General features: G+C 53.0%; 1 protein-coding gene across 3 annotated transcripts in view; it reads right to left on the bottom strand.

Annotated features, from left to right (window-relative positions):
- The window catches only part of TPCN2 (two pore segment channel 2), a 39,453-nt gene extending 24,802 nt beyond the window's left edge, over positions 1–14,651 (bottom strand). For 2 of the 3 annotated variants that reach the window (XM_075325197.1, XM_075325198.1), the window contains exons 1-10: positions 14,431–14,651; positions 8,753–8,814; positions 6,550–6,626; positions 6,104–6,281; positions 4,490–4,606; positions 4,048–4,154; positions 3,469–3,541; positions 1,867–1,966; positions 460–525; positions 303–367 (exon numbers count right to left, since the gene is read on the bottom strand). In XM_075325197.1, the coding sequence (XP_075181312.1) occupies positions 303–367; positions 460–525; positions 1,867–1,966; positions 3,469–3,541; positions 4,048–4,154; positions 4,490–4,606; positions 6,104–6,281; positions 6,550–6,626; positions 8,753–8,814; positions 14,431–14,605 (1,020 nt within the window). In that variant the 5' untranslated portion in view covers positions 14,606–14,651. Of the gene's footprint in view, positions 1–302; positions 368–459; positions 526–1,866; positions 1,967–2,083; positions 2,146–3,468; positions 3,542–4,047; positions 4,155–4,489; positions 4,607–6,103; positions 6,282–6,549; positions 6,627–8,752; positions 8,815–14,430 lie in introns of those variants that run through there. The other variant, XM_075325199.1, reaches the window with a different exon arrangement.
- Positions 14,652–14,924: the final 273 nt, after the last annotated feature.

Here is a 14,924-nt window from a genome sequence, read left to right as displayed (position 1 = left end):
GCTCTTTCACGGGAGGATTTGTACTTTTGATTGATAATATTTTCTTAGCCATATAAAGTACAGAAACGAGAAAAATAAAATACACTACAAAAAAGTAAAAGTTAAAAAATGTGTAGAACATTTGCTCTGAGTCACCGATTCCGAGACTTTTTCTTTTGCCGGTGTCAGGACCTCTCCATTGAAATCCCCTTTTGGGGTTCATGTGATGTTTTGGGGACACAAGTAAAGATCGAAAGGCGACAATTCTCACACTTTAATTTTTTTTTCTGATCCTGGACAAATGTAAATCCAGTGACACGCACCATTAAGTAGCCGCGGAACTGGTTGTAGATGACAGCGGTCAGCAAATTCATCAAGATCAGACTCCCTGCAGAGGACGACAGCAACATTACTGGCCGCGGGAGATCAGGCCTTACTGACCGGTGCGGGGGGGAGCAGGGACCCCCACAGATCACCTACCAATGACTGTGAAGATGATGAAGAAGAGGGCGTACGCACGGTTGTAGGAATACGCCGGAATCATCACTGCAGGGGACAAAGGGCACGATTAGTCCATTACAACCATTCAAGACAATATCAGGTTATTAAGTAGCAACCGAAACAATATATGAAGAAGACCGCCACCCGACAGCAGCGCCCCGACAGCAGCAGCGCCCCACCACCAGACAGCAGCGCCCCGACAGCAGCAGCGCCCCACCACCAGACAGCAGCACCCCGACAGCAGCAGCGCCCAGCCACCCGACAGCAGCAGCGCCCAGCCACCCGACAGCAGCAGCGCCCAGCCACCCGACAGCAGCAGCGCCCAGCCACCCGACAGCAGCAGCGCCCAGCCACCCGACAGCAGCAGCGCCCAGCCACCCGACACAAGCGCCCAGCCACCCGACAGCAGCAGCGCCCAGCCACCCGACAGCAGCAGCGCCCAGCCACCCGACAGCAGCAGCGCCCAGCCACCCGACAGCAGCAGCGCCCAGCCACCCGACAGCAGCAGCGCCCAGCCACCCGACACAAGCGCCCAGCCACCCGACACAAGCGCCCAGCCACCCGACACAAGCGCCCAGCCACCCGACACAAGCGCCCAGCCACCTGACACCAGCCCACCAGCTCCTTCATTACCAGTTACATTTTTTTTTTCCCTCTACCCCCTGATGTGCCAGCACCATATGTTCTAGGGGTAGCAAAACTAGAAGAGTCACTGATAAAGAAGGATCTGAGTGTAGTAATCTGTGAGTAACGTATGTTCTAGGAGGACTATAACTAGGAGAGTCACTGGTAGAGAAGGATTTGGGTGAAAATCTGCAGACACTATATCAAATAGGGGGAGTGAAATAGTGAGAGTCACTTGTAAAGAACAATATGGGTGTAATAAATCTGTGGGCATTATATGTTCTGGGGGGAGCACAACTAGGAAAATCACTGACAGAAGGACCTGGATATGTAGATGGGGATTTATTTAGGAGAGTCACTAACAGAAGGATCTGGGTGCAGTAATGGGGGCACAATATGTTCTAGGAGATGTAAAACTAGTAGAGTCACTGGTAGAGAAGGATCTGAAACAATCTGCAGGCACCAAAATGTTCTAGGAGGGTGTAAACTAGGAGAATCGCTGACACAGAAGGATCTGGGAGTAGTAATCTGCAGGCACTATATGTTCTGTAGGGGGTAGAACTAGGAGAGTCACTGCTATAGAAGGATCTGGATGTACTTGTAGATGACAGACTAAATTACAGCACAATGCCAATCAGCAGCAGGACATTGTCTTGTATTAGATGTGACGTGTTCTCCCAGGACAGGGACTCTATACGACCACTTCCCTGAGTGTGAGTGCCGCCTCATGTAGAATGTGCAGCTCCATGTTATGTAACTCACCGTCGGGATTGTTAGCAGTGGTCAGCAGCACCAGGAGGGAGGTCAGCGAGTCCGGCAGATTGCGGAAATATCGAGACCACTCGAAGTCGACCTTAGAGTCCTGGGGGCAAAAACAGACAAAAGGAAAGCGGAGAAATCGTCAGTGAAAGATCAAAAAAAACAATGACACAGACAAATCTACATGAATACAGTCAGAGAAAGAAAAGCGGAGAGTCACCGGAGAGGCGATGAGGCGGAGAGCAAAGTCCTGACAACAGAGGAGAGCAGAGAGCGGAGGACCTGCGCGGAAACAAGAGCAGGGTCAGAGAATACGCCAGACCACATGTGAGCGCAGCGGGACCCCCCGTCCTGACCGCACCGCGGGAACCATCTGTTCTGACCGCATCGTGGGACCCCCCCTACCGCAGGAGGACCCCCCGTCCTGACCACACAACGGACCCCCCCCCCACTCGTCCTGACAGCACTGACGCAGACCTGGATACATGAACTGCCTCAGAGCGATGACGTCCCGTACCCCTGCAGCCAATCACCAGTGTACTGCATAAAAAGAATCCTGAGGCCAACGACTGGATGCAGCAGTCACATGGATGTATGTGATACCAAAGAACTAAAATATAAATATATATATATATATATACATACATATATATACATACACATATATATATATATATATATATATATATATATATATATATATATATATATATATATATATATATATATATATATATATATATACATACATATACACACACACACACACACACACACACATACATATACATATACACACACACACATATATATATATATATATATATATATATATATATATATATATATATATATATATATATATATATATATATATATATATATATATATATATATATATATATATATATATATATATATATATATATATATATATATATATATATATATATATATATATATATATATACACACATACATACACACACACACACATATATATATGTCTGCTGCAGTTCCAAAAATGACCACTGTGCGGAGAGCTAGAGCCGACCGACAACAGCTGATCCAGAGGGGACGCCGGGTGTCAGACCCCCACCCACCGCATACTGATGACCCAGCACAACAGGCGCCCTCTGCCTCATGCTAATGGAAGGGGATAAAAGGTTAATTTGATTTAATGTTAATGTGATTTTGGGCTCCGGACACAATAACAGGGCGTCAATATGAAGACACAACGTGCAGGGGTTTCCTGTTAAAGGGGTGGTCCAGACACAGTCATGGCCCCTGTGCTTCCTCCCTGCTCCTTCACGGCAGAGATCCCAGGAGTCCGGCTGGAGATGACGGCTGTAATTATACACGGTTATACAGCAAGAAGCACCTGCAGAACTGCTCCCATCATTCCTCCTCACTCGTGCACGCAGTATGAATGGCGGCAGCACATGGCGGAGCGGCAGGACGCTCTTTAGGAAAGGTTTTGCAGACAAAAAAAGTTCAGATGTTGCTGGGGCGCACAGGTCATGGGGGGGGGTCCACAGTGAGAATATTGAGGGTCCGCAGACGCGAGGACAGAGGTGAAGTGTCCGGCATTAGTGATGTAGTTACCTTGGCGTGAGCGAACAGCAGCATCCCGAACATGGTGAAGAGGCAGAGGTGCAGCGCCAGGAGCAGCATCACACTGCGGGCGGAGAACCACAGATCAGAGGGGACATCCACCCAACGAGACCCCTCACCAGGCAAGACCCCCTCACCCTCACGGGACCCCTAACCAGGCGAGACCCACACACCCTCACCAGGTGGGAACCCTCACCAGACGGGAACCCTCACCCTCACCAGACGAGACCCCCTCACCCTCACCAGACGAGACCCCCTCACCCTCACCAGGCGAGACCCCCTCACCCTCACCAGGCGAGACCCGATCACCAGGCGAGACCCGATCACCAGGCGAGACCCGATCACCAGGCGAGACCCGATCACCAGGCGAGACCCGATCACCAGACGAGACCCGATCACCAGACGAGACCCGATCACCAGACGAGACCCGATCACCAGACGAGACCCGATCACCAGACGAGACCCGATCACCCTCACCAGACGAGACCCCCTTACAAGGCGGGACCCCTTCACTGGGCGAAATCCCTCACCAAGTCTGGTGCCCGCCGATGCCCCCCGCCGCCGTCCTACCTGCCCATCTCCGGCAGAGTCCTCTTGATGCATTTTAGAGTCTTCTTCATTAGAGATGAGTTCTGGAGAAGAAAGAATGGGCGCAGGAGCCTCCGGATTCGCACCCCCTGAAAAAAGAAAATCCATGTTGTGAGGATCAGGAGAACTTCCCAGAGAACCAATAAGAGGGTCAGCGCCAAACTAAGGGGGTCCTGCAGACACTGCATTACGCTGCCCCCCGCTACACACAAAAGCGGTCCTCAAAACCGAAAGCTTCGGATAGAGAAGGGCACAATCCGCTCCTCCCGGACACATTGCTCCGATTTTGGGTGGAGATTCTGCAGCTTTTCGGACACTACAGTAAATCTTTTCCCTTTTATAACCCAATGTTCCTCTATGTGTTTGGGGTCCGCCTGTCCTCGGAGCGGCCCCGACCCCAGGCTCCACCACACGGGCTCATTACCTCGCGGCACATGAAGCACAGAGACACCGTCCAGTCCGCCAGGGACACGCCGAGCGCCAGGAGGTAGCCGAGGAGCCACTTGTTCTTCAGGAACTCCGTCCACCCGATCAAGTAACTCTACAGGAAAAAATGATGTCCAGATCGTCCTCATTATTTATAATATTAAAATGCAAACATTGAAGTGAGCGTCCACCCTTATCCAGGCCTCAACGGGAGCAATGGAAAGACGTGGGCTGGGGACCTGTGGGACAGCTCAATGCAGGACGGAGGCACACAGGCAAAGAGGACGGACTGCAACGGGGAGGTAGAAGGCCGGAGACCCCAATCCAGGGGGAAGAGAAGAAGAAACGACCAGAGACCCCTGGGGGAGGGGGGGGGGGGAGGAAGCAGAAAGGGAAGGAGAAAAGGGGACCAGGGACCCCGCACCCCGGGAGGAGAGGAAGGAGAACAAGGGACCCCGCACCCCGGGGGGGGAGAGGAAGCAGAAAAGGGGAAAAAGGGGACCAGAGACCCCGCGCACCCCAGGGGAGAAAAAGCAGAAAGGGAAGGAGAAGAAGGGACCAGGGACCCCGCACCCTAGGGGGAGAGGAAGCGGAAAGGGAAGGAGAAAAGGGGACCAGGGACCCCGCATCCCGGGGGAGAGGGAGCAAAAAGAGAAGGAGAAAAGAGGACCAGGAACCCCGCATCCCGAGGGAGCAGAAAGGGAGGGAGAAAAGAGGGCCAGGGACCCTGCACCCCGGGGGAAGAGGAAGCAGAAAGGGAAGGAGAAAAGGGGACCAGGGACCCCGCACCCCAGGGGAGAGGAAGCGGAAAGAGAAGGAGAAAAGGAGAAAAGGGGACCAGGGACCCCGCACCCCAGGGGAGAGGAAGCGGAAAGGGAAGGAGAAAAGGGGACCAGGGACCCCGCACCCCAGGGGAGAGGAAGCGGAAAGGGAAGGAGAAAAGGAGAAAAGGGGACCAGGGACCCCGCACCCCAGGGGAGAGGAAGCGGAAAGGGAAGGAGAAAAGGAGAAAAGGGGACCAGGGACCCCGCACCCCAGGGGAGAGGAAGCGGAAAGGGAAGGAGAAAAGGGGACCAGGGACCCCGCACCCCAAGGGAGAGGAAGCGGAAAGGGAAGGAGAAAAAGGGTCCAGGGACCCCGGGGGAGAGTTATCAGAAAGAGAAGGAGATAAGGGGTCCAGGGACCCAGCACCCCAGGGGAGAGGAAGCGGACAGGGAAGGAGAAAAGGGGACCAGGGACCCCGCAGGGAGAGGAAGGAGAAAGGAGGAGAAAAGAGGGCCAGGCACCCGCACCCCAGGGGAGAGGAAGCAGAAAGAGAAGGAGAAAAAAAAAAAAAAAGGAGGGCCAGGGACCCACACCCCATGGGAGAGAAAGGAGAATAAGGGACCAGGGACCCCGCACCCCAGGGTGGGAGTGAAGAAGCAGACAGGGAAGGAGAAAAAGCATCCAGGCACTTGGCCTCCTAGGGAAAAGAAGAGGCCAGGGACCTAGTCATCGGGAGAATGGGAATGAGGGGGCCGGGCACCTCGCCCTCTTGTTGCTGACCGCAGTGGAGGGGTGGGGTGGGGGGGCTCCGATGGCTCTCGGGCTCCGGCGGCTCTCGGGCTCCTACCTTCACGGACAGATCTGCTATAAACAGCAGGAAGGTGAGGAGCTCCACGCTCTCGGTGAGGCCACACGGAGGCTCCCAGGCGTCTTTGCGATACCGGACATCGGAGGTCACCGTCAGCGAGGACGGCTTCTCTATGAAGGCCAGCGCCAGATTCACAAATATCGTCACATTCAGAATCCTACAGAAGAAAATGAGAAGAGGTCAATGGGCGGCAAAAACCAGCCCCAGCTAAGCCTGCGCCTAGTGAGAGGTCCTGGGGCAGGACTGGGTCCTGAGCGCCCACCACAGCCGCCCACGGAGACCACCACAGTCAGATACCGCCCAACATTAATGGCTGAATCCTATTGATGATTGCAAGATCTCCATTGATCAAGCCAATATTACCCCACTTGCTGACGGTTTCCACATTCATAGCATTAATCTATGTGAAGGCGGATGTCGCTTACCATTGGCACAGGTCCGAATAATACCATCGATACAACTGCAGCGAGTTCAGGTCGACCCGATGGTCTATGGAGCGATACTGAAAACACAGAAGAGTCAGGCTAAAGCGGGGGATGTCGCCTATAACCATGGAGGAGCATTAGTCTGCACGAGAGCTGCATACACTAAACGGGAAGAAAATATTCCTGAAGCGTCCTCATTTTCCATTTTCTATACATAGGATCAGACGCTGGAGTCACCGGCCGCACCAGTCATCAGGACGAAATCCCCCCACAAGAAAAGCTCTTTGTACACTGTGTGGGAAACCCCGGAGCGCTCCCCGTCCTCCCCGGTCTACAGTCACGAGCCACCCTTGTTCTCCACTGGAGGATTTTGGTACATAGATCCCCCGAGGCGAAACCCAAAATATATCATTACCCAACACTCATACAAAAAGTGATCGACACGTCCAGAGGCCGACGGGGAGAGAGAAACCAGATGTTTCTAAAGAAGACCGACCCAACACCACAACACTATGAATGTATTGTACGTACTGCAGAGCTGCACTCACTATTCTGCTGGTACAGTCACTGTGTACATACATTACATTACTGATTCTGAGTTACCTCCTGTATTATACTCCAGAGCTGCACTCACTATTCTGCTGGTGCAGTCACTGTGTACATACATTACTGATCCTGAGTTACATCCTTTATTATACTCCAGAGCTGCACTCACTATTCTGCTGGTGCAGTCGCTGTGTACATACATTACATTACTGATCCTGAGTTACCTCCTGTATTATACTCCAGAGCTGCACTCACTATTCTGCTGGTACAGTCACTGCATACATACATTACATTACTGATCCTGAGTTACCTCCTGTATTATACTCCAGAGCTGCACTCACTATTCTGCTGGTACAGTCACTGCATACATACATTACATTACTGATCCTGAGTTACCTCCTGTATTATACTCCAGAGCTGCACTCACTATTCTGCTGGTACAGTCACTGCATACATACATTACTGATCCTGAGTTACCTCCTGTATTATACTCCAGAGCTGCACTCACTATTCTGCTGGTGCAGTCACTGTGTACATACATTACTGATCCTGAGTTACCTCCTGTATTATACTCCAGAGCTGCACTCGATATTCTGCTGGTGCAGTCACTGTGTACATACATTACATTACTGATCCTGAGTTACCTCCTGTTATTATACTCCAGAGCTGCACTCACTATTCTGCTGGTGCAGTCACTGTGTACATACATTACTGATCCTGAGTTACATCCTGTATTATACTCCAGAGCTGCACTCACTATTCTGCTGGTGCAGTCACTGTGTACATACATTACATTACTGATCCTGAGTTACCTCCTGTTATTATACTCCAGAGCTGCACTCACTATTCTGCTGGTGCAGTCACTGTGTACATACATTACTGATCCTGAGTTACCTCCTGTATTATACTCCAGAGCTGCACTCACTATTCTGCTGGTACAGTCACTGCATACATACATTACATTACTGATCCTGAGTTACCTCCTGTTATTATACTCCAGAGCTGTACTCACTATTCTGCTGGTGCAGTCACTGTGTACATACATTACATTACTGATCCTGAGTTACCTCCTGTATTATACTCCAGAGCTGCACTCACTATTCTGCTGGTGCAGTCACTGTGTACATACATTACTGATCCTGAGTTACATCCTTTATTATACTCCAGAGCTGCACTCACTATTCTGCTGGTGCAGTCGCTGTGTACATACATTACATTACTGATCCTGAGTTACCTCCTGTATTATACTCCAGAGCTGCACTCACTATTCTGCTGGTACAGTCACTGCATACATACATTACATTACTGATCCTGAGTTACCTCCTGTATTATACTTCAGAGCTGCACTCACTATTCTGCTGGTGCAGTCACTGTGTACATACATTACATTACTGATCCTGAGTTACCTCCTGTTATTATACTCCAGAGCTGCACTCACTATTCTGCTGGTGCAGTCACTGTGTACATACATTACATTACTGATCCTGAGTTACCTCCTGTTATTATACTCCAGAGCTGTACTCACTATTCTGCTGGTGCAGTCACTGTGTACATACATTACTGATCCTGAGTTACCTCCTGTATTATACTCCAGAGCTGCACTCACTATTCTGCTGTGCAGTCACTGTGTACAGACATTACGGGTACCGGCTCTCACCTGGATGGCGTCTTCTATGAACACCAGCGCCTGGTTCACGTAGAGGTTTTCATCCTCATTCCCTGGGGAGACAGGAGCACAATGTTCTCGTCACTTCTCCAGCTGGGAGCAGCATTCACTGATCGATCACTTTTATAAGACCTGTGCTTGCTGTCAGTGAATGGTAACTCACTGGTTACATCCAGAAGAGAAAACAATCTATACAGAACATAAAACCTTATATCGGGGGGTCCCCGCCGCTCGCAGTCTGTTGTGTGCCGGACCCCGACGTGCAGCTCGCGGCTCCCAGCTGTCGGTCCCCATGCTGCAGAGCAGGTATTTAGGCTCCCGCTGTACCATGCCCTGTATCAGTGCGAGAGGGTGAGTTCAGGCCCAGCAGGACGGCGGGGGCACACTCTGCGGACCCTCGCAGGATGAGGGCATCGCATACACAGAGAAGCCGCCGTGCCTCATTGTGGACCTTCTAATTTATATTCTGCTACTTTTAAAATAGGGAGTCAGGGGCCATTACTAGGGTTTGGGGGGTCCCCTGGCATTAACTATTGTTACCATTTGACAAGGGGGCACTCGGCAATTATAATCCTCCAGAGGGGCGCGGGGTGCTGCTGCGTTTTCTTCCTCTAGAATGTGGCCCCTCCAGGGAAGAAACTACATCACAGAAGAGACTGATACAATTGTATCCAGCGAGGAGAGCCCGGAATGCAAACCGATACATTGTAACGACAGGAGGCAACTGCAGCCCTGACAACTGGCTGACAACAGCTGGAAATAGCAGAGTAGAAGACAGCGAGCAGGATGGGGGGGATAGAGGAGGAGAGGACAGCAAGCAGGATGGGAGGATAGAGGAGGAGAGGACAGCGAGCAGGATGGGAGGATAGAGGAGGAGAGGACAGCGAGCAGGATGGGAGGATAGAGGAGGAACCGACAGCGAGCAGGATGGGGGGGATAGAGGAGGAGAGGACAGCAAGCAGGATGGGAGGATAGAGGAGGAGAGGACAGCGAGCAGGATGGGAGGATAGAGGAGGAGGAACCGACAGCGAGCAGGATGGGAGGATAGAGGAGGAGGAACCGACAGCGAGCAGGATAGGGGGATAGAAGAGGAGGAAATTACAGCGAGCAGGATGGGGGGATAGAGGAGGAGAGAACAGCGAGCAGGATAGGGGGATAGAAGAGGAGAAGAGGACAGCGAGCAGGATGGGGGGATAGAGGAGGAGAGGACAGCGAGCAGGATGGGAGGATAGAGGAGGAGGAACCGACAGCGAGCAGGATGGGAGGATAGAGGAGGAGGAACCGACAGCGAGCAGGATGGGGGGGTTAGAAGAGGAGGAAATTACAGCGAGCAGGATGGGGGGATAGAGGAGGAGAGAACAGCGAGCAGGATAGGGGGATAGAAGAGGAGAAGAGGACAGCGAGCAGGATGGGGGGGATAGAGGAGGAGAGAACAGCGAGCAGGATAGGGGGATAGAAGAGGAGAAGAGGACAGCGAGCAGGATGGGGGGATAGAAGAGGAGAAGAGGACAGCGAGCAGGATGGGGGGATAGAGGAGGAGAAGAGGACAGCGAGCAGGATGGGGGGGATAGAGGAGGAGAAGAGGACAGCGAGCAGGATGGGGGGGATAGAGGAGGAGAAGAGGACAGCGAGCAGGATGGGGGGGATAGAGGAGGAGGAGACGACAGCGAGCAAGATGGGGGGATAGAGGAGGAGGAGACGACAGCGAGCAGGATGGGGGGATAGAGGAGGAGGAGACAACAGCGAGCAGGATGGGGGGGATAGAGGAGGAGGAGACGACAGCGAGCAGGATGGGGGGGATAGAGGAGGAGGAGACGACAGCGAGCAGGATGGGGGGGATAGAGGAGGAGGAGACGACAGCGAGCAGGATGGGGGGGATAGAGGAGGAGGAGACGACAGCGAGCAGGATGGGGGGATAGAGGAGGAGGAGACGACAGCGAGCAGGATGGGGGGGATAGAGGAGGAGGAGACGACAGCAGCGAGCAGGATGGGGGGATAGAGGAGGAGGAGACGACAGCGAGCAGGATGGGGGGGATAGAGGAGGAGGAGACGACAGCGAGCAGGATGGGGGGGATAGAGGAGGAGGAGACGACAGCGAGCAGGATGGGGGGGGATAGAGGAGGAGGAGACGACAGCGAGCAGAATGGGGGGGGATAGAGGAGGAGGAGACGACAGCGAGCAGGATGGGGGGGATAGAGGAGGAGGAGGAGACAACAGCGAGCAGGATGGGGGGGATAGAGGAGGAGGAGGAGACGACAGCGAGCAGGATGGGGGGGATAGAGGAGGAGGAGGAGACGACAGTGAGCAGGATGGGGGGAATAGAGGAGGAGGAGACGACAGCGAGCAGGATGGGGGGGATAGAGGAGGAGGAGACGACAGCGAGCAGGATGGGGGGGATAGAGGAGGAGGAGACGACAGCGAGCAGGATGGGGGGGATAGAGGAGGAGGAGGAGACGACAGTGAGCAGGATGGGGGGGATAGAGGAGGAGGAGGAGACGACAGCGAGCAGGATGGGGGGTTAGAAGAGGAGGAAATTACAGCGAGCAGGATGGGGGGATAGAGGAGGAGAGAACAGCGAGCAGGATAGGGGGATAGAAGAGGAGAAGAGGACAGCGAGCAGGATGGGGGTAATAGAGGAGGAGAGAACAGCGAGCAGGATAGGGGGATAGAAGAGGAGAAGAGGACAGCGAGCAGGATGGGGGGATAGAGGAGAAGAGGACAGCGAGCAGGATGGGGGGGATAGAGGAGGAGAAGAGGACAGCGAGCAGGATGGGGGGGGGATAGAGGAGGAGAAGAGGACAGCGAGCAGGATGGGGGGGATAGAGTAGGAAACGACAGCAAGCAGGATGGGGGGGGATAGAAGAGGAGGAAACGACAGCGAGCAGGATGGGGGATAGAAGAGGAGGAGACGACAGCGAGCAGGATGGGGGGGGATAGAAGAGACGACAGCGAGCAGGATGGGGGGGGATAGAAGAGGAGACGACAGCAAGCAGGATGGGGGATAGAAGAGGAGACGACAGCGAGCAGGATGGGGGATAGAGGAGGAGGAGACGACAGCGAGCAAGATGGGGGGATAGAGGAGGAGGAGACGACAGCGAGCAGGATGGGGGGATAGAGGAGGAGGAGACGACAGCGAGCAGGATGGGGGGATAGAGGAGGAGGAGACGACAGCGAGCAGGATGGGGGGGATAGAGGAGGAGGAGACGACAGCGAGCAGGATGGGGGGGATAGAGGAGGAGGAGACGACAGCGAGCAGGATGGGGGGGGATAGAGGAGGAGGAGACGACAGCGAGCAGGATGGGGGGGATAGAGCAGGAGGAGATGACAGCGAGCAGGATGGGGGGGGGATAGAGGAGGAGGAGACGACAGCGAGCAGGATGGGGGGGGATAGAGGAGGAGGAGACGACAGCGAGCAGGATGGGGGGGATAGAGGAGGAGGAGACGACAGCGAGCAGGATGGGGGGGGATAGAGGAGGAGGAGACGACAGCGAGCAGGATGGGGGATAGAGGAGGAGGAGACGACAGCGAGCAGGATGGGGGGGGATAGAGGAGGAGGAGACGACAGCGAGCAGGATGGGGGGGATAGAGGAGGAGGAGACGACAGCGAGCAGGATGGGGGGGGGGATAGAGGAGGAGGAGACGACAGCGAGCAGGATGGGGGGGATAGAGGAGGAGGAGACGACAGCGAGCAGGATGGGGGGGGGGGATAGAGGAGGAGGAGACGACAGCGAGCAGGATGGGGGGGGGGGGATAGAGGAGGAGGAGACGACAGCGAGCAGGATGGGGGGGATAGAGGAGGAGGAGACGACAGCGAGCAGGATGGGGGGGGATAGAGGAGGAGGAGACGACAGCGAGCAGGATGGGGGGATAGAGGAGGAGGAGGAGACGACAGCGAGCAGGATGGGGGGGATAGAGGAGGAGGAGACGACAGCGAGCAGGATGGGGGGGATAGAGGAGGAGGAGGAGACGACAGCGAGCAGGATGGGGGGGATAGAGGAGGAGGAGGAGGAGACGACAGCGAGCAGGATGGGGGGGATAGAGGAGGAGGAGGAGGAGACGACAGCGAGCAGGATGGGGGGGATAGAGGAGGAGGAGACGACAGCGAGCAGGATGGGGGGGGATAGAGGAGGAGAATACAACAGCGAGCAGGATGGGGGGATAGAGGAGGAGGATACAACAGCGAGCAGGATGGGGGGGGATAGAGGAGGAGGATACAACAGCGAGCAGGATGGGGGGGATAGAGGAGGAGGATACAACAGCGAGCAGGATGGGGGGGGGATAGAAGAGGAGGATACGACAGCGAGCAGGATGGGGGGGGATAGAAGAGGAGAAGAGGACAGCGAGCAGGATGGGGGGGGATAGAAGAGGAGGATACGACAGCGAGCAGGATGGGGGGGGATAGAGGAGGAGAAGAGGACAGCGAGCAGGATGGGGGGGATAGAGGAGGAGAAGAGGACAGCGAGCAGGATGGGGGGGGATAGAAGAGGAGGATACGACAGCGAGCAGGATGGGGGGGATAGAGGAGGCCGAGATGACAGTGATCAGGATGGAGGGGGTTACGGAAAGTGCAGAGAGGTCTGGATTGCGACACTCGGGTGTGGGATCTGTCGGAGCCGCTGGTGACCGGGACTTGTCAGCTCTTGTTTTATGGCCGTCAGTCATCATGTGTTAGAGGAATTACGCTGGGTGCAGCCTCATGTGACGACTCACATCATCCCCAATAATGGGAGTCATGACCGCTCTACACTGGGATCTGATGCATCCAGCAACTGCAGAGAAGCAAAAGAAAGGCTGCGAGCGGCGGAATGTCCGGAAGAGAGGACGGAACGCGGAATCCTCCAAAGTATATAGAGTGGGGGAGGGGGGGAGGCGCAGACCACTGTGAATGTTGCTGTATATGGAATCATCGGATGGAGATCCCGGGGATCTGGTGTAATAATATTTTATCTGCGTTGTAATCATTTTTTTTTTTTTTTTTTAAAAAGTTTAAAATCGATCCCTTTTTTCAAAATCCAAAAAGAAATAATAAATATAAATGAGGATATTCAGTTTCGCCAAATCCAAAACATCCAATCAATGAAAATAGTGATTTAACCCTTTACAGTAAAGGCTTTAAAGAGAGAAAAAAAAAAAGCCAGGAGCCTATTTTCATTACTTACCTCCTCCCCAAAAAAAAAAAATAATAAAATCAACCAATAAAAACCTCAGCCTGGTACTGATAAAAACGACAAAAAACACAAAAAAAAAAACCACACCCCGATCAGCTGCATCCAGAGTAAAATAAATGGCGACACCAAAAATATTTAATTTTGAAAAAAAATTTAACCATTAAGTAAACCGCAGACGTTTGATGTGTAAGTCATTTTTATAGCAGAAAAAATGGCAAGAAAAAAAACCCCAAAAGTTTTTTTACCAATTTTTTTTTGCAGCGTGTTTTATGGTAGTGAACGGTGTCATTCTGAAGCACCGGTCATCACACAAAAATAAAAGCTGCACCAAAAAAATAAAAAAAAAAAAGTTAATCAAAAGTAAAAAATTAAATAAATAAATAAATAAATAAATAAATAAATAATACTGGACCCCAAGGGGCGGTTGTTATTATTATGGGGGTCATATTGGGGCAATAGTCACTGCAGGGGGCACATTACCAGGCAGGGGTCACTCCTCACCGTTGGGCTCCTCCAGGCTGGGGCCCCTCGCCTCTCCACGCCCCGGGGGCCCTGAGGGGGTTGAGGTGGAGCAGTAGGAGCCGGGGCCGGACCGCTGCAGCCGCTCCTGGGAGCCGAAGTCCGGATCCGCGCACCAGCTCCGCTCCGCCGACGCCAGCAGCGGCTCCGACTCCATCCCGACCGCGCCGCTATTACTGAGCCTTAAAACTAAAAACTAACATCCAAGCCTGCCAGTAACACGGAACATGAGACCGGCGCGGTGCATGCCGGGGGCTGTAGTCAAACCCATCCTCCAGGCGCAGCCGCGCTTCCGGAAGTATAGCAGCCTCGGGACTACATTTCCCAGAGGATTGTTGGTTTGAATTTACTAAACTTTATTGAAGAAAAAAAAAAGAATATATATAATTCAATAAAGTTGTTCTAATTAAAGTTATACTAACTGAGTAAATAATGTGTTTACCAGAAATCCTGCAGCGCAGACTATTTATACTTCT

This window comes from Anomaloglossus baeobatrachus, chromosome 10 (genome assembly GCF_048569485.1).
Source record: "Anomaloglossus baeobatrachus isolate aAnoBae1 chromosome 10, aAnoBae1.hap1, whole genome shotgun sequence".
In the NCBI taxonomy this organism is placed as follows: Eukaryota; Metazoa; Chordata; class Amphibia; order Anura; family Aromobatidae; genus Anomaloglossus; species Anomaloglossus baeobatrachus.
Note: the sequence above shows the minus strand (reverse complement) of the source record. Positions and strands in the feature narration are given on the sequence as shown.